Consider the following 20,267-nt stretch of genomic DNA (forward strand, 5'->3'; position numbering starts at 1 on the left):
CATATTTATTTTGTGGATCATTTCTCTTTCTTGGTCCTTGTAAATTTGACTTTGAAGTTAATCAGCATAATTGCATGCCTATATCGACAATCATTTTTTCCAGTCCAACTCTTATAGATGGTTTTCTCAGGTGAAATGCAGTCTCATATTTATATTGTGGATCATTAATATTTTAAACAGTCAACATCACTCGAACCAATATGAAAGTCATCTTTATATTTCTGAATAAATATCACTTCTCTGTCCAGGCAATTGCTGTTGCTGCATGCATTCATGATGACTGGCCTGTTCTTGTTATCACACCCTCTTCCTTGCGTTTACAATGGGCTTCTGTTAGTACCAGCATCCCACTCTTTGTCAATGCTTGTATTAGACCAAATTTAAATTTGCAAAATGGAATTTTTTGTTACTTTGGCAATTAATAATTTGTTTTCTTGCAGATGATTCAGCAGTGGCTTAACATCCCTTCATCAGACATATTGGTAGTACTTGACTTCCGTTTCCCTAATTTTTTTTTTCTGTTTAATTTTTCATACTTGGATTCTCATTCTGTGCTGTAAACTTTATTTTGCATAAATAAAAGCATTTAACTGTCATCATACATGGTAGTTGTGGCTTTATTGAGCAGTGGAAGTTTTGTTCTTATTATGTAACTTGTAAACTTTCTCATTCTATTGGATCTCATATCATTCTTAGTAGTTAGCATTTTGATTAGTACCCCATTTGTTTTTGTTGCTGCCCATGTCATCTGTGGTTCTTCATTTACATGATTATCTGATTCTGCTGATGATTAATTTTGCTCTCATTTTAAGAGTCAGAATATCAGATTTTTTTTTTTCTAATTTGGTTCTGTGCATGTTTTAGAGACTTATTTTTGCAGTTGTTATTTTTTAAAGTGATTGTTGATGATTCTGCTATGGTGCATACCGGTAGCATGTAAAATTCCTAGTTCTGTAAGTTACTTTCAGAACAGCTGGCTGGTATGCTAATGATATGCTCAGTTTTTATTCTATTTTTGTCTCTCTATTCTACTGCAGGACTTGATTGTTCTGTCAGATTTTCTTGACTTACCAAGAAGCTGGACTTGTGGAATATTATTATTATTATTACTATTGTTGCATGGAAAGCACATGAATAAGTTTAATTACTTAATTTCACTTTAACTATTCTATATTATGGGATGATATCTTTGCATGATTTTCTAATTATATCATTTGTATCCTCTATTTTTTGAGTCTTCAAAAAACTTCAGGATTTTCCCCTGTGCTTCATCTATCAGTTCAACAAACTATTCAATATGGGATTAAATGCGCTTCACTTGCATTTTCTGTTTACTGATCCAATCAGTACAATTCATGGACTATGTCCTGCAATGAAAGCTATTGTGAAAATGTAGATACGATGATTTTTTAGACGAAATTTTTGTTGCACCCGACCATGTACATTTGATTTCCTTTTCTAAGTGATTGGTTTAAAAATGGCAGTTGATACAGAGCCCAGTCTATTGAAGATTAAGAGCATTGCTGGAAGAAGTTTACCCTTTTGCAATTACATTTCAATAGAACTGCTTGAACTGGAAGTCAACAAGTTTTAAGAGACTATATTATATGTAATACTTACTATACTAATTAAATTAATTTTAACAAACCAGTGTTGTAGATAGATGATTGTTAATTTGAATGGATGGAAGGGTAAAAAAGCTGTTAGAGGAGCTGAAATGTGATTTTGAAGTGGGTGTGACCCAACCAAGTGGAAAAGATTCTTGCTGTCAATGTCTGGGAAGCAGTTGTCAGTCAGGGTAAGCCAATGCCTTGTTATGTTGCAATGGCAAACATCTTTGCTCTTATTATTGAGGACTGGTTGTACACATGATTGGTTTGAATTGGGTATAAATGTGGTTGTGTTGAATTAAGTTTGCTTGTTCTGATTGTTTCAGATGCTTATAATGCATCTGGAAGCAGAAATTTCATAGTTCTGCTTGAAGCAAGGACACTGACAAGTCAGTTTGAGAACATGCTCATAATTGCCCCTGCTGTTATCGATGCATGCTCTCACATGCCGATCAAAATTGCACTTATTTTTATTTGGTTTTTAGTGAGCTTATACCATGTTGTTGAGTTTACAGGTGGTCTTATCTCAATATGGAGGATCAAACAGGGCAGGATTCAAGATAGTCTACTCAAACCTAAAGTCAGCAATTCATTTAGATGGTCTTTTCAACATAATCTCTTATGATGCAGTTCCTAAGATACAGGATATACTTCTAGCTTCAGAGTTTAAGGTAATTATTCTTTTCTATATGTACTTTCTCTTTCATTTAAAATTTCTTCTTGTTTTCCCTTTCAATTTCATTTGTTTCATCGTACTTCTTGTGTAGAAAGTAATGCTGAATAACTTTATCTAACTTGATGTGAAAAAAAAGAAAAATTCCTACATACAATTTCCATTACTTGGACCTTTGTTTTCCTATAATCTCTTTTCATCTGGTTATATTTACATTTCTTTGTAAAAGAGATCAGATGGATAGAAACCTTTGCAGGTATTTATTTTGTGGCAAATTAATGAATGTTACTAGTTTATATGCAGGTAAAACATGCACTGAAAATTAAAGCACTAAACACCAGATGCCAGCCACTTTATACATCCTAAGAGATGGCACATTTTATTTAATTATTTTTTTGAGTGAGGGTTTTAAGGTGGTGGCTTTGATTCTAGAAGTCTGGAATGCGAATCATTTTGTATGCCAAAAAGAAACTCAGTTTCAGTTTGAATGTGATTGTTAGTTGTTTCCTTGAAGCTGTTGTGCGTGATTGCATTTAACAAGTCCACGAGATGCAAGCTTTCAGTTCCACAGAGTTGGAAATCAAGAATATGTTGAAAAATGCTGAAGTAAGGAACCAGGGTCATTGGAGAGGTCTAATTAGTTGCAGGAAACCATTGCGACTAATATTGTCCCTGTAGTGGCTATTCAACTAAGCAAGGAGGGTGTGATAGTTATTCTTTTGGAAGACATGACATATAGCTGTTTGATGCCAAATGTTGCTTTGATTTTCTGGGTTGGCTTGGAACTCTATGATGCTTTGTTATCATGCAGCTATAGATCTTAGTGTTTGGGAAAGGGAAGTCAACATATACAGACTAGATTTAGATGCAGGCTTTGTGGCAAACCACCCTTATTATGCTGTTTGGATTATATTTTACTCGTGTCAAGGATGTTTTTGGAAAGGATTTTTGGCTTTTCTGATGGTGATCTGAGAAAGCTAAACATAATGATAGATGAAAGAGATCATGATGGGGTTGTGGAAGGAACTCAAGCATGTGGTGTTGTATGTGCATGTAGCGGTGAATGAGCAATGGGCAAACGAAAATAAAGGATGTGATTTGTCACTGCTGTGTAGGGGGTATTTGAGGTGGAAGGATTTTGTGTTCTACAGAACCTTATATGGCTTTATTTGCACGCACCAAAAAAATAAGGTATAATTAAGCGATGTTGGCCTGCTTTTGGTTGACGGGTAGAACAAGAGCAAATCAGAGGGTGGGCATGCTTTTGATGAAAGTAAAAAATTTCACCAAGACAAGATTGCTTGCAATTTGTAATAGCTGGATGTTGAATGTTATCCTAGTACCCATGATTGAATTTCTAGAATTAATGCTTATGGATTTCTTTGTGATGGTGGATCCTCAAGCTTTGTCTGTACTATTTGTGGTTGGAATTATGAATCCTCGTTGCCAAGCTTTCCAATTTAGCTGCCTCTTAATGTTTTGCAAACATTTCCCAAATCTATCTTTGGATGTGATTTTGGAAGGGTAACCTGCTTTAGCTAACAAGTTGACCAAGGGAGCTTGCTGTAAACAATGAAATGAAAATGGAGACACTAATGTGGTTCTTTTATGTGCCATCATATAATTAAAGTCAGTTACTTTCAGTTGAAACTCTCCGCCTGGTTTTATTCTCCATATTTTCTTTTTATGTAGTTCCATGTTGAACTTGACACTCATTTGATACTGAAATTTTATTTTATTTTTTCTTGTTGACCACAGATTTTACTTTGTTTTCACATCGTTTCTTATTTTAAATGATAACTTCTGGGAAATAGTAGTGGCTGAAGTTGTGATGGTCTTCTTTCAGATTGTAATTGCAGATGAGTCTCATTTTTTGAAGAATGCTCAAGCTAAGAGAACAAATGCTTCCCTGCCAGTTCTGCAGGTTTGAATTTCTTGGCAAATAAATATCTGAGAACACATCTTTCTTTACATTAGGGATTGATTAAGAAGGGATGAGGCATTGGTGGAGAGTTACAGTTAACAAGGATTGTCCAAAGTCAATGTGGGGTTACAATTTTGTTGATTGACTCTACCTTGGAGATTGGGTAGCTTGTCGAAGAGTGGAGAAGAAAAGCAAGGAGAAGAGGAGAGGGAAGGAGAAGAGGTAGAGGGGGAGGGATCTGGAGAAGTGAGGAGGAGATTAAATTTAAGGTTTTTCTATTGCTATGTACATATCGTATAACATCATACTATTTGTATGCACATACTTTATTAATTACATGCTACCAACTTGGGCTAGGCTGAGGTTGGCCTATACCTAAATAAAACTAAATTTGGGTGTAAAACTTCAAGCCAAGACTTGGAAGCCTTAATCTGCTCATCACATCGTCCTGAGCTCAACCTGATAAAGTATGGCATAGGCTCAATAACAGCCCTGCATGGTGACTTGCTGTGTATTTCTCTCAAGTTTTCTAATATCGTTCCCACTCTCTTTGTGAAGGTGCTTTTATCACTTGTTCCTTGCTTTATTATGCGCTCGCTTGTTTCCTAGTGGCAACCTTGGTGCTTACCACAAATTTGAATTTAATTGTTGACTATTGAAGTCAGTTGATACTTTTTAGACCATCCTTATATTGGATTTGGTTATCTATAATTTTATATCTAAATGCATATTCTTAACATGTCAAAATGATGTTCATTAATTTTTAGTTGCTTCCGTTTCTGTGATACTTTGCAGCTGTGCCAGTTGTATGTATGAACGCAAATTGAACATGCTTGATTTAGAAAGCTGTGTAAGCTTGTATATTCCAAGAATCTTTAGTACTTTATTTGTATCTCTTATAACTTACACAGATTTTATTGTCCTGATGAGACTGACTTGATTAGAAGACTTGCTAAAGATGATGGTTCTAAGGTCCCACATTTATTAATCTACAGAGTAGTGCTGTAAATATAAGTAAGCTGAATATTTTTTCAACTGGTAGCGCTCTATGTTGTTTACAAATATACCTCACAAGTCGTACAAATTTAAACATTTTTGTTTTTCCTTAGTCTCGAGAGTCTGAATAAATCGCAATCCTCGACTCATCCAGTTGATGTTTTGTGTATCGTTATGATTGTCAAACAGGAACTGTTTCGTCTGCCATTATACATTGTTGTACGCATGACCACTTTTCAATTCTTAGTCTTTTTTTCTTTCTTTTTTGGAATTTGTAACTTTTGCTAAATTGACTGACAGCTGCTCCTCCGTCATTCAATATCTGTAAATTTATCATTGATATTATTGTAAATAGTTGCAATTTGATACAATTACAGAAAGCTCAATATGCAATTCTGCTGAGTGGTACTCCTGCTTTATCCCGACCTATTGAGTTGTTCAAACAGGTGTGATTCTTCCTGATATAGTGGAGCTAGTTTGCTGTTGTATTTATTATGCTAGTTTGTTAGCATGCACATATGAAACTCTAGGCTAATCAGGATTTAAATCCAGCTTGAGGCCTTGTATCCTGATGTGTACAAAAATGTTCATGAGTACGGGAATCGGTATTGCAGGGGTGTAAGTATTTATTTCCTATGTTCGTATATGACTTTATGGTGGTTTGATTTGAAGATTAAACACTTGATGATTATAGAATTTATTTTCTAGGGTTTTTTTGGGTTGTATCAAGGAGCAAGCAACCATGAAGAGCTGCATAATTTGATGAAAGCAACTGTTATGATACGTAGGTTAAAAAAAGATGTTCTTTCACAACTACCAGTGAAGCGTAGACAGCAGGTAAGATTTTAGTACTCATTGTCTTTCATAACTTCTGTTGCAACTTTGGGTGGATCATAGACTCTTATTGATTTCGATTATCTCCAGCCATCCAACTTGTTTGGTGTTCCATTACCTGCTGACCTGCAATTTATTCCATCAGTTACTGTCCACATCTATTGTACAATTCCTCAGAGAGTAATAACAAATATGGTGTTGCCAACCAGTAAAAGTTGTTCCTCAACCTAGGATGTGTTTGGTAAAGCATTTTTTTTCTGCAAGTACAAAAGGATTAAAATGGTTTATATTACCAAAAAAATGTTGGTTTGCTGGTAATACTTAATCTTACTTTAGCTATCATTGTGCATAGGTTCTTCCATGTTCATGAAGAGGTGAACATGTTGGCATGCTTGCAAGCTTGAGATAGATTTTTTAATGCTCAATAGCCTTATACTACACACATTACACTATTTGTCTTTGCCCATGTGACCGAAGTTAATTGCCGAGAACCTGGAAATGAGAACAAGAGCTTGGATGCATATAAGCAGGGAGCTTGAGAATAACATATTTTTTTTAATGGTTACCGGATTGTCATAATCAAAAAATTGTAGGAGATATGTTTCTTTTTTCAATGATTTTGATATGTAACATTATTGACATGCATTTCTGTGGCTTACCCTGACTGTAGCCATAACCATAGATTACTAGCATTTTCCGAGTTGGATGTGTTTGACATCGGAGAATTATAAAAAATAACATTTTCCTTTTAAATCTCTAACAGGTCAACATAGTCAAGAGGATTGGAGTGGGAGATTGTTTTTGATATATGCTTCTATGTTTTACCTCAGTTTTAGCCATAACAATATTTTATGATCCCTTTTCCATGTTTCATAATGATCTCACGAGCCTAATCTGATGCATATTTTCTATTCAGTGTTACATCCTTTGCTAATCAAGCTTCCATGTTACTTCTTTACTACATTCTTCTCTTTTCCTTCTCATCCCAAACCTGTCGATTCAGCATGAAGACTTATCCACACCTTCTCCAGCTTTACTATAGAATGTTTGAGCATTTTAGTCAATTCCAATTGCTTTGACCTCTAGCATTGTTGCCTTTGCTTCCTTGATCATATAAAACCCTAAGTCTTCTTTCCTAGTTTCGTAACCTGTGGAGCTTAGGGGTGGCAATCATGTCAGGTTGGGTTATATATGGGCCGGGTCAGATATGGGTCAGCTTGAAAAATTCCAAACCTGAACTTGACCTGTTTATTAAACCGGTTAAGATTGGAAACCTAAACTTGTCATGCTTATTATGAAAGTAGCCTGACCTAACCTACTTAACCTGTTTATTAAACAGGTCATAGTGGGTTAGGACCCACAGATAATAAGGATACCTGTATAACTCGTTTATATGAAAAGAAATATACAAAATATAAACTCAGTGCAACTTCCCTATTCACGTTATTCTACAACAATAATCCATAATACCAAATCATCAAAAACACAGAGTAGAGACATCCCCAATTTATTTTTTTAAGGATTTTGCAATCCAAAAATCACTCCATGAAAAAAACCAAAAAGCCCAGAATATTGAAAACGCAAAGAAACACACCCAAAATCCAAACTTGGACAGAGTTTTGCCACCACCTGAACATAGAGCATGCTCTAGGCTTGAAGGCTAGTGTTGTGGAAGTAGATTCACTTGCCGCCATGCTTGAATGGGTATCATAACGTGGGTGGGGAAAAGGGGATGTATCTTGAGCTCACCATTGATTGGGTCGAGGACACGGACGCTGAAATAGTCAGTCGATGATGGAGTTGTCACGACAAGAGGGCGATGGTGGTAGCAGAGAGGGAGGCCATCATGGGAATATCGACGATGGGGGCGTCGATCACATGAAGAAGGCATGACTTGAAGAGAGATGGAGGAAGGATATAGAGGTCGACACCCGTAGATAGGAGGTGGTTGGCGCTCGATGAGAGTGATGAGGAATGGAAAGGGGGTCTATGCTCAAAAGTCTTCAGAAGGGGAGGTGGGGTGCTAAGGGCTAAATGTATACCCTAATTGTAAAGTGGGCTCCGCTCACTTGAAACTGGGACCTAAGTTTACAATCCAAAGTTCCAAACGAGTTAAACATCTAAACTGGTAAGTGATTAAACAGGTTAATATGACTTGATCCAATTATTAAACGGGTTAATATGACTCGATCCAATTATTAAATGAGTTAAACAGGTTAAGACTCTAAAACTAGGATCCGACCCTATTTAATAAATAGGTTAAGACAAGCCAACCTGTTTCTGACCCAAACCTATTTAGCTTGAATCCAAACCTGTTTATTGCAAGTTAGATATGGGTTGGGTTGACGGGTCGAGTCACTTTTTGCTACCCCTAATGGAGCTTAAGTTCCTGATATTTGATATACTAGGCATGCATATTTTTGTTATCACTTAGTGCTATGATTTATATAGGATTAATAAGTATACCATCCAATAAATATATACCATAGGTCTCATAAACATGCCTTTCTTTTATAGGTAATTCTGAAAGCATATCTTTACCTTCATAGACCCCAGCATGGGGCTAAAAGTCTGACTTCCTTTTTTCTGTGGTCCTTCTAAGTTTATATACTGTGCTTGTCTTGCACTTACAATCATTGGTTGTTTGTCTTGCTTCACCTCAACATCCTCGACTTTACTTCAAAAGTTGCACATGAAAGTTGCCTCCTCTTTATTTGCAATTACTTTGCTATGCATATGTCTATGAATTGCAAAATGGTAGGGACTTTGGTGATATTTATCATACTTGTGCCTGTTTCCTTAGCGTAAAACTTAGAATAACTCTCTCAAGGTTGCTGGTAGTGCAAGCCTATTAGTTAATGGTACATCTTCTATTGCATTCTAACCTAGTCTCTTGCAAAATAGGTGTAATTACTTATCTCTAAGATAATGATGACTACATGAAAGATCGGTTAATGGAGTGGAATTGAATATGTTGAAGAGAATATGCATATACATGTGTGTGTCTATATACATGAAGAGAATATGGGGTTGGCTAATTAGTTTTCGGGGAAGAACCAGCTTGGTTGTTCCTATATGTAAATAATAGAAAAATTCCTGTGTATATCACTAGATGGTTATACATATATGGGGTTATTTTTGTCATTTGGCAAATGCAATCGATGCACCTTTTTTGTATTGTTTTTTTTAGTGCATTGATTATACCTGTCAAATAACAAAAATACTCAATGCTGGTATGACCATATAGTGCAACACATGATGGTATTTTTACAGCTAAGAACTAAGTTGGTATCCATAAAGTAGAGCTATTATGTGGGAGTGGGAGCCCACACAAGAGCCTTGAGCCTTAATAAGGTCGATTATGATCAGACGACCTAGAGCTAGGGTACCGATGATCCAAGCCGTTGGATGTGATTTACTATCTCTAAATTGCTTACTGTCAAAAAGTCTTGACAGTTAGAGATTCCTAGTGTATGCATCGCTTATGCATCCAATGAGAAAAAATGGATAGTTTAAAAAATACGAAACAATACATTTTTTTTCACCATCGAATGCATAGGCTAGGGATCTCTAAATCACTTGATTTTTTGACAATAAGCAATTTACACTTAGTAGATCACATTTAATGACTTATCACCAGTGTCGGGCTCCTGATTGTCCTGTATAGATTAACCTTACTTGTGTTGTTGTATCGGCAACCATATTAGCTCTACTCCATAAAATGGACAGTTTAAATAACATGAACAATGCATATTTTTTGGCCAGTAGATGCAAAAATGCCATAACCTTCGACACTGAATAGGATTTTTGGGATTTCAAAACAAAATCTAGCCTTAGATTTGTTTTTAGGTTTAAGAACATGAATTTTAAATTGGGATCATGATGGTTGATAAAAATACTCATAAGGAAGAACTAAAACCAGGGTATGCTGAACTGTCCCGAACCGAGTGGTTGCATAACGAATTGGCCCACCCAGAAATCGAGATAGTTCAGCCAACCAAAAAAGATTGGCTCGTTATAGTAAACCCCCCCCTCTCACCCAATGATTGCATTCAACTTTGATCTCTCTCTCCTCCCCTCTTCAAACCCTAGCCAACACCATTGTCCTCGATTAATGCTACTACCGACGCCTTCGTCCTCGATCGATGCCGACGCCTTCGTCCTCGATCGACGCCGACGCCTTCGTCCTCGATCGACGCTGATGCTGTGACTCTTGATTGACTCTGATGCCATTACCCTTGATCTACATCAACACCGATGTCGTCCCCTTCGAGCATTTGAATTGGGACGCCTCTCTCTCCCGTTCCTTAGCTCTCCTCCCTCTCCCCCTCTCCCTCTTCCTTTTCTCCGCTTCGTCTTCTCTCTCTCTCTCTTCTCTTGGTCTCTCTCTCTTCTCCTGGTTTGCCTCCTTGTAGGGTTAGGGTTTCTCCCTCTCTCTCCTTTTTCTCCCAATTCTTCGTTTCCAATATACCTCGACTTGGTATGCTATGTGCCGATACTTTACCGAATTGTAGTTGGCCGATACGACCTTTGGTACTAATTTGGTGAACCTTACTCAAATTTTTTTAAAAGATTGATTTAAAAGTTCTCAAAACAAGGCAAGTGATGGAACATAAAATTCAAAACACAAAACTAAAATCTTAGACAAATGGAGAAGTTAAAGAAAACAAAACTAAAAACCCATATCTAGAATTTCTTCTTCCTCGCTCCTCCTCCTCCCTCTTAAGGGTCCCACACACCCTTTTTGTCTCCTCCCTAACTAGCCGCATTGGCCTCTATACATAGGCTTGTAAAGGTGGTTTAGGACATGGGACCATAGCACTAGGTTGGTTCCTAGTTAGGTCGGTTGTACTTACATAGGTCAGTTGTCTACGTGAGGTGCTACGATAGGTCAATCAGGAGCATGGTCAGAGAGACGACAATAGATGGATAGAGAGGCTTATTTACATGTAATATCGTTTAAGTTATGTTACATGTACATAAGGAGGTGCATCCTATTTGAATAAAATAAACATGCTTAAATTCAGTTCCTCAAGAATAGAAACTTGATATCCCAACTTTAGTTCAAAATTTCAACTTTCTAGTGCTAAGGTATCTTTCTGATCTTAAAATTTCATAATTCTTATTTTACTAAATCCAAAAAGTCCTGCTAGAAAAGTCTTATGCATTAGTCTCCCATGCATGCCATCTAAAATGATGCTTGATAGTACTTAGTAGTTAGCACATTCCACAAACTCATTCATTCTCAAGTAGGGGTGGCAATCAGGTTGGGTTGGACAAGATACAGGTCGGGTCGGGATACAAGATAAATCAAAAATCTATCAACCCGAACCCAACTTGTTTATTAAATAGGTAAAAAATCCAGACCCAAATCTGACCATTTTATTAAATAGGTAATATAGCTCGAACCACAACAAGTTGAAACAAGTTAAACGGGTTAAATGGTTAAGCATTGCCACCCCTATTTACATAGGAAAAGAGCTAGACTTGGCTGCACCTGAATGGATCTCCACTCATATTTGTTCAAGTCTACATTGAATAATAGAGGTCCCAAATTAATGATCCGAACCATTAGATGTGATCTACTAACTTTAAAATGCTTACATACTAAAAATCATGTGATTTGGAGACCCTTAGCCTATTATCAAGTGATACAAAATCATATATAATTTAGGGTTATTTAGTCTGTCCATTTTTGAACCACTTGATGCATAGGTTAGGCATTTCCAAATCATATTATTTTTTGGTATGTATGCAATCTAGAGATAGTAGGTCATATCCAATGGCTTGGATCATCGATGTGAGACCTCCATCGTCCAATTTAGATCTGACCAGATTTGAGTGGAGATCCGCTCGAGTGTAGCCCAGTGTATCTCTCTCTATCTTTCTCTCTCTCTCTATGTATATGTTCCTAGTTATATGTTGGGTTGTTATTTAGTTTAGGATTAGGATTTAAAATTGCTGCTGACCATGCAACAGCTAACATTGTCTTCATGTGGCTGTGAGCGCTTCTGTTAAGAAGATGGTGGATAATTCATGGTGGAGCTATTTGAGTTTGTGCTATATCACATACCGGTGAGATCAAACTGTTGTTTAACAAAATTTTTATGATTTCTGCAATATATGAATGGTGATGTTGGCAAAGTAAGACAAGTTTTGTGCTTAAGATGTCAATATTACAAATGACAATTCAGGGATTTACGTATGGTAGAACATAGGACAAATTTTAAATTGAGTACTTGCAAGGAGGTTTTCAAGCTGGCAATTTGTAGAAGAGGATAAGGTGATTGGGGACCATTAGAGGTGGTTTTGCTTATCTTGAATGGAAGGCAAACATGGTCTTGATCTAGATTTACTTGGGCTTTGGTCAAATAATTGAGAAGAATCTTGAGAGATGGAAGAATGCCTGCATGGAAGTAGTCAGTGATTTTTCAGAAGCTTAGTTGGACTGTTGGAGGATGCAATTCTTTATAGAGATGATTGGTGAAATTGAATCATTCAAGCGAACCTCATATTGAATTTATAAAACATATGCAGGTGAAGCTCTGGAGCTTTTGCATCTCCCAGTTTGATTTTAGCTTATTCCTGGTGTCATATTGAGTTGGTTTGTCATAACAAATCATTTAATTTTGATTTAATACATATGCCAATGTTGGTCATGATGAATAAGAATTAGTTCAGATCAGCATATTATTTCAACATTTTCTTTTGGAAAGATACTTTTTGTTTAAGTTATAGATCTTGTTGTGGTCATCTCATGTCTTAGAAAGCTGTTTGATAATTTTCATAAATCTTATGACGAACGCATTCGCATCTACATGAGTGCAAAAGCACACCCAAACACAGATCCGTATGCACTTGCAATTTCCCCAAGGATTCATGCTGTAACAACTGTTTCTGCATCTTTTTAGTATACTGTGGCAGATGGTTTTACTGATAGAAGATGCTGCAATTAGCAAGAAATTTCTTCACTTTATTATGTGATTCATGAGGTTGTCAGTAATATTCTTTGCCAATCTTTCCAGATCTTCCTAGATTTGAATGAGAAAGATATGAAACAAATCAGGGTTTTATTTCGTGAGGTAATCCTTAGTTTTGTTTTATTACCTGCAACAATTTTATCCTCAATGATTATGCATCATTCTAGTGTATTATGAGATGTATGCCACAGATTTCTGTATTGAGATCTTACTTTGCAATTATAAATTGTATGACAGTTCAAAATTTGAAGTAAGTGTGATATTCTTCGGGTGAAGTTATCTGGAAAAAATAATCAGCCATTGGAAAGCTTAAATACATTCTCATAAACTTCAGAATGGGCTACAATCAAACAGACAATGATTCATTAGTTAATAGTTAATACTGTTTTAAACAGATTTTATTGGGCACCACTACACTCGTACTTCCTGACAAGTTGATGAAGTGCAAAAATATAAACATGATCATTTGAAAGTTCTGCTGGAAACTAGCTCCAGTCTCACTGATATATTACCTGGACTTCACCTCCTACTTTATTATAATAGAATATACAGAATACACGTTTGACTCATAACACATGGCTTACCTTCCGCATTCTGAGTTTTGGAGTAAAGTGAGGCATTGGAATTTGAAAATGGAGGACAAGGACATGCAAATGATCTTATACGAGATAGTTGAAAATGCAAGTATATTGACATATTCTCTAGGTCAACCTTTTCAATTTGGTAGTACATAGTATAATGTTTATTCACCACCATAAATAGTTGATGACTGGAAAACACTCTTAACATGCCAGATTGAAGTAACATACTCAGTCTCATGGTCTGCCTTCCATACTTCTAAATTTCTAATGCACTTAATTGTAAGTGTATGAATCGGATGGATTTCTAATTGTGATTGGCATTTCATTTTTCTTTTGAAGAAGAAATCCTATGTAGCAAAAAATCATTATTTTGGAAATAATCCTTACATCGTTATTTGCTATTCTCATGCTTGGTCTTGTCTCAGGTATAATTTATTCTCCTTCAAGTGTTTGTCTTGTGTTCGGTGTAATTAATTCACATTTCTGTTCGACTCAAGTACAACTATAGTTTATGTTAACTCCTCTTTATGCATATAAATTTGTTTCTTCTAGTTACCTCTATAAATACTATAAAAAACCAGACATACTAGTGGATTTATGTTCGCGGGCACACAATCATCACCATCGAGCCTTTGACAATTATTCATGAGCTGTTTTTTGCTCCTTTATTTGGTTATTTGTATTTTGGCCTTCCTTTGATTGACCCAAGTGTTTTTGTATCCGATGCTAGCTTAGTCTTCTAGTCGTCCTACTAAGTTATGATACTTTTTCTTTGCCCTCTTGTTCAATCCAATCTTATCATTTAGATAATCATAAGTTGCAAAATGAGCCTTATCAGCTCTCTTCCATATGTAATTTTTAAAGTTCTTTATCTGTGTCTTTTGTTCACTTCAAATATTTAAACCTGATTTATTCTTGATTACTTCATTCACCACCTGATTCTATCACCAAGTTCCTTTAATAGGGACGTATTTTCCCTTTGGACTCTTCAAGAACTCTTCTGCTAACTTTTTTGATGCAACTGGTCATATGGTGTCACATCCTTCTTGGTTCAGTTGTCAAATTTCAATTTCCTTCCACCAACATTTTATTCCTTAAAATGTCTTTCCCCATTTATACTGTAGTAGTGTTTGTATTATTGTTCAAGCTAGAAACGAGTACATCCATGGGAGTTTAGTAATTTTACCTATACGATATATAGATTACCTATTGGGATGAAGATTGGAGGAACTTCATGTCAAGTAGGGGCCTATATTTGTTAGTAAGAGGATGAATTGCTAATCTAGTGGTGGAATCGGGTTGGGGGTGGGAACAAATCGAGAAAGGCTTATTAAGCTTATTTTGACTAACTATTGTCTCGATAGGAACCTATTGTGGTCAATGATTTACAAAATATTCTTTTCTACATAGAAAGGAAGGACCTGTTAGCCATTCTTATTTTAGTATAATTTTAAGTTGCTGTTGATTTGTTACATTTGCATTCTTATGGTGTTGATATGTTCTTTTGCAGTTGGAGCTAGTAAAGGCCAACATCCAGGCTTGTGATTCCAATGAAAAGATCGAGTCACTAAAAGTTACTCAAAAAAATCTTATCAACAAGGTTTGTACTCTATGTACTTGTATGCATTTTAATTTTACCCGTGCTAATTTTTCTTTGCTGGACATATACGTGATGTATCATATTCTTCAGATCAAGGTTTTCTATACTAACCCATAGCACCTGTACTGAGCATACCATACCGACCAAGGTTCTTCATACAAGTGCTTACCGCCCTGTACCAGTCGTGCTATGTTGTTCTAGTACCGAACCAATACTCGATGTGGAGGGTGTATCAAATGTCGGTACGCCGAACTTACCATCGAACCGAGCATACCAACATTGTACTGACATGGTACTAGTACACGGTCCGGTATTAAGATTGTGAACCTTGGGAGCAATCCCAATAAGGTGCCAATCATGGTTTTAAAAACTTTTAGGATGAGGGATGGTGCGACCGGTACTATAATGTTTTAATGTGAAACTAGCATAAGTACGGGCACTGCAATGCCTAAACTTGTGTAATAGTGTGTACTGGTATGGTACTATCGATATGCACCGGTATGAATCGACATGACTAGTATGGTATCAATACCAACCGTATGTACCAAGCATTAGCTATTAGGATGGCCCCCTTCTAGGTGGATCGGGGTCCTGACTGTGTCCTAGGTCCCGTTTAGTGACCATTCTTATCTCGGATGGTTGGTATAGGCTATCGAATGAGTTCTCAGAGATTTTGGCCTTCTTAAAAATGGAATGTCCGAGTAATATAAATATCTTTTGGCCATGCATTTTTCTACCTATGTATTGTGTTAGCTGGCTGCATGTTTTCCATTCATGTAACTCTTAAGGTAGGTTTTTCATTTTGGCCTATGAATCTTCCAAGTTGGAAGTTGCCTTGCCAAGAGTTTGTCGTCTCCAACCATAAGGCCAGCATCTGATCGTGAGCTGGTGAGGATGCTTTTCAAACTTTGATGGATTGTCCTCTGATCGAGAAAAAGCTGAATATATATAGATGACATAAAGCTTGCGGATTTTAGTTGTCATTAAGAAGAAATTGTTCTATTATATTCCAAGCCTTATTATTCATACACTACAATTGCTCAATTCATAAACTTCTATGGTAGATTACTTCATTGAAAACCCTGTATATTATTATTTAATCTCCCTTGCAGTCCATGGAAACTCGATTCCTTCTGTTCTCTGGAACAAGCACGTGGGGAGAATCTCACCGAACCACAAATACAGCCAATTAATTTAATAAAACATTCTTGAAGTTTAAAAGCTGTCTTTGAATTTGAATTGTGGTTTCCATGGAAAAATGTTGTTGGAGGAAGACCAATTGTATCTTTCAAAATTTGGGGGGGAGGGAGCACTTTACATGCATAGATTCTTATTGATCTTTGGAACCTCAACAACCATCAACATTTATTGACTAAACGTCATGTGACTTTAGTTAGAAGTCCGTAGACCAATAGGCATATTAAACATGAAACAGGGACTCGATCATTTCACATTAGGCAATCATAATCTGCTCAGCCTGCTGTTACTTGCTTTTCAGATGCTCAACCTTATTTTGTAATTGTCTCTCTTTATAATCCACAGATATATAATGACTCAGCTGAAGCCAAAATTCCAGCAGTTTTGGATTACTTGAATACAGTGATTGAGGTAATTGTTTTTAGTTTATCCATCATGTGATTTTATCATTTTCTGGCTGGTGAGACTGGTCAATTCCATGTTAAAATAATTGATTTTAAGCCATCTGACTAATTTTTATGGCATATAATTTTGTTTTCCTTTTGTCAAGTTTGTTATAATATTAGCTATGGTACATGAATGGCTTCTCGAGTGGGATTATTATGTTCATATCCTGATGGATTAGTATAAAAGTTCACTGATGTTGTTCAAACTTTTCATTATAAGCCTTTGATGACATATTAGTTTAAGGGTTTGAAACTTCCAGAAGCAGGCCAAACTTCTTTGTATTTGCATGGATCCTCTTTTCACCTCTTGCAATTGTTATTGTATCATGTTACATAGTTCATCTAAGATGTTTTAAGTGGACACCGCCAGTCCACCACCATTGAATTTGAAATTAGCCATCTTGAAGTTTGAATTTAGTACATGTGGTTTAGTTAATATAATTCTGTTAGTAAATTGGTGCGTGATCTTGTAGTGTGATTTTTTCTATTTATTTAACGTCTTTAGCTTGTTGGCCGTCATCGTATTATATGTAGCATCCTATTACATAGGACTACTCGAGTATGTATGATCACCTTATCTTCATGTTACAGGCAGATTGCAAATTCTTAATATTTGCACATCATCAACCTATGATTGATGCAATACACCAATTTTTGCTTGTAAGATATCTTAACCTTCAACAGTCTCTCCCAAATGTTGGTTTGTGCTCCATACTGATCCCCAATACATTGCAGAAAAAGAAAGTCGGCTGCATTAGAATTGATGGTGGTACGCCGTCATCATCAAGGCAAGCTTTAGTCAGTGACTTTCAGGAGAAGGATAATTTTAAAGCTGCAGTTGTATGGCAGTTTCAACCTTTTACTGGTTCGATTTATTTCCTACTTGGTTTTTTCTTCTTGCTTCTTATCTTCTAATTTTTGATGACATACATTGTCCAGCTCTCTATTAAAGCTGGAGGTGTTGGATTGACATTGACAGCAGCCAGTACAGTTATCTTTGCTGAGTTGTCCTGGACTCCAGGTGATATAATTCAAGCGGAAGATCGTACTCATCGGATTGGCCAGGTATGAGGAAAATTATTTGATTCACTGTTGCTGTCGCTTGAGATTATTTTTTTGTTTCATGTCTTCAAAGTAAATGCCTCCTTTTTCTCTGTTGTTACACCATATTTTTTTTCACTCTATGTGCATGCAACCAAGATTCAAAATGTTTATTGGAGTTTCCAATAGATGGAGAATCATCTTCCTGAAGACATGAATTTATTTGCATACTGGAGCATTTGAATTGTTAGTTTACATGTTGGGTAATTTGAAACTTCTAGTCCTCTATAGAGAACCTTGATAAACTATTAATTTTGTTAAAAGCTGTAATGTTCATTCGTGGCTCCTCAATTTTTATTCTGTAGATTTTTAACAAGGTCGATGTTACTGTATGCCAATTCACATACTAAATTTTGTAAGTTGCAGCATGCTTCCTTTTATATATGAGTTGTGAAGCAAGGTAGAGATTCCTTAGTGCATTCCGTTCTCATGTAGTTTTGCAGTTTGCAGCCGCTAGTATTGGAATGTCCTTGCAGATAGTATATGGCACAAGGTCCTCAAGTACAAAATTCTAGTTTGTGACTCAGCATAGTGTTATCTTCCAGGATATATGGAACTCCAGGAAGATGCTTTGACTCAGCCAAGAAGTTGAGTTTTTGCAGTTTCTAAATGATATATCTGTAGTGTTATCCATCACATCTTTTCATACCGATCAATCAGTCTCACAGTTGATATCACATTTTTAACTTTACATGTTATCGTGGTTTCTTTATCAACATGGAGATCAATCATCAAGGTTAAATATGTAATGTAATTTATCTAATGTGTAATATGGTCATTTCCTGACGCCCTAGGCTTCCCAATCATGCATTAATAGTACTGGACTACATTGCTGAATCTTATCTGTTTTGGCAATCTGGAAGTTTCTTGACTAGAATAATTTAATTCCCTACATTGAAACCTTTGGATTTTATTTCATTTCTTTTGAACTGTCAGGTATCATCAGTTAACATATACTATCTTCTAGCTAATGACACTGTTGATGATATAATCTGGTAAGTCCGTCCCGGTGATTACACTTGCAGCAGTTTTAGTGCTACAATTGTGAATTAATGCCCAAGTTTTTCATTCAGGGATGTTGTCCAAAGCAAATTGGAGAATTTGGGCCAGGTTCTCTCTCTCTCTCTCTCTCTCTCTCTCTCTCTATCTCTATCTATCTATCTATCTATCTATCTATCTATCTATCTATCTATATATATGTATATATGTATGTATGCATGTATGTATGTATAGATGCATTACGTATACCATTATGGTTGCATTTTTTTTGTGTTAAGAAAATGGTCATAAAGGCTGCAGTTACATACTTATGTTATAAACCCCTAATATGTCACGAGACAAAAAAATTCCCTTGTTCCACAGGTTCATATTCACTTAAAACCCATGATGGCCCAGATCCCTAGCTTGATTAGGAATCTAGTTTGCAACAATACCCCATTTTTGAAAATATGTTGTAGCTTCAATTCCTCAAACCATCCATCAGGTTGAGACAATCATAATTCAGGGTAGTCAGGTTGGAAGGTATGGGCTCTCACCTGACTTGATTGATATTAAGGCGAGACAATCATTTTCAATTACCATCCTCGGTAACTGGCACTAACGAGCCACAAGTAGGGCCTCCCTAAGGGCCTGAGCTTCAAGAGCAGAGAATCAGTGAGGATGGCTATACCTTTATGTTCAGTTGGGCACCCAGTTGGTTCCTATAGGATAAACACAGCATGTGGCAGCTGATCCGCCAGAACAACTGAACCATCTGTGCTATTTTTAAACCAAGAGGGTGGAGGGGAATCCCATCTTATCGAGGCTTTCTAGTTAATATGGAAGATTGTGGTTGAGTTTGAAAGAACTCATTTTCCAGGCTACAAAAGGCCTCACATAGGAATCCTTTTTCTTTTTTTTTTTTGATCCTTGTGGTTCTCATTCCCTCATCACTATTCCAGCCAACCACCATCGTTACCAAATCCTTCCTCCTCTCTCATCTACCCCCCACTGTCTTCCCATATTTGTGTATTCTCAAGCAAGGTTTGCCGTGCCGGTCGATATCGTACTGACACTTGGCATGCCTCGCCGTCTCGTACTATTCTGCATACCAACATTGTAATAGGATGGTACCAGTACGGGATTCAGTACTGAGATGGCAAACCTTATTCTCATGTGACGATGAGGATGGTGATGTAGGTGATGGTGGATCTACTAGCGGCATTTGATAAAGTTGATGTGTTAAAGGTTATGATGAAGAGATGATAGTAGAAGTGGTGATGATGTTGGTAGACGGCCACGGAGAAGATGGCGGTGGTTGTATTGGAGGTGATTATGGTAGTGGTG

General features: G+C 36.5%; 1 protein-coding gene across 4 annotated transcripts in view; it reads left to right on the top strand.

Annotated features, from left to right (window-relative positions):
* Positions 1 to 20,267, top strand: part of CHR18 (chromatin remodeling factor18) — a 29,653-nt gene that overhangs the window by 7,878 nt on the left and 1,508 nt on the right. For 2 of the 4 annotated variants that reach the window (XM_008802107.5, XM_008802109.5), the window contains exons 9-23: positions 249 to 332; positions 441 to 482; positions 2,126 to 2,281; positions 4,130 to 4,207; positions 5,581 to 5,649; positions 5,756 to 5,821; positions 5,912 to 6,040; positions 13,063 to 13,119; positions 15,109 to 15,198; positions 16,741 to 16,806; positions 17,433 to 17,501; positions 17,577 to 17,681; positions 17,781 to 17,906; positions 18,879 to 18,937; positions 19,016 to 19,052. In XM_008802107.5, coding sequence (XP_008800329.3) covers positions 249 to 332; positions 441 to 482; positions 2,126 to 2,281; positions 4,130 to 4,207; positions 5,581 to 5,649; positions 5,756 to 5,821; positions 5,912 to 6,040; positions 13,063 to 13,119; positions 15,109 to 15,198; positions 16,741 to 16,806; positions 17,433 to 17,501; positions 17,577 to 17,681; positions 17,781 to 17,906; positions 18,879 to 18,937; positions 19,016 to 19,052 — 1,233 coding nt within the window. Of the gene's footprint in view, positions 1 to 248; positions 333 to 440; positions 483 to 2,125; positions 2,282 to 4,129; positions 4,208 to 5,580; positions 5,650 to 5,755; positions 5,822 to 5,911; positions 6,041 to 13,062; positions 13,120 to 15,108; positions 15,199 to 16,740; positions 16,807 to 17,432; positions 17,502 to 17,576; positions 17,707 to 17,780; positions 17,907 to 18,377; positions 18,938 to 19,015; positions 19,053 to 20,267 lie in introns of those variants that run through there. The other 2 variants (XR_015974847.2, XM_088714808.2) reach the window with 2 other exon arrangements.

The sequence above is a fragment of the Phoenix dactylifera genome, chromosome 2 (assembly GCF_051530095.1).
Source record: "Phoenix dactylifera cultivar Ajwa chromosome 2, Ajwa_hap1_PhDact_Kaust_v1.1, whole genome shotgun sequence".
Lineage (NCBI taxonomy): Eukaryota > Viridiplantae > Streptophyta > Magnoliopsida > Arecales > Arecaceae > Phoenix > Phoenix dactylifera.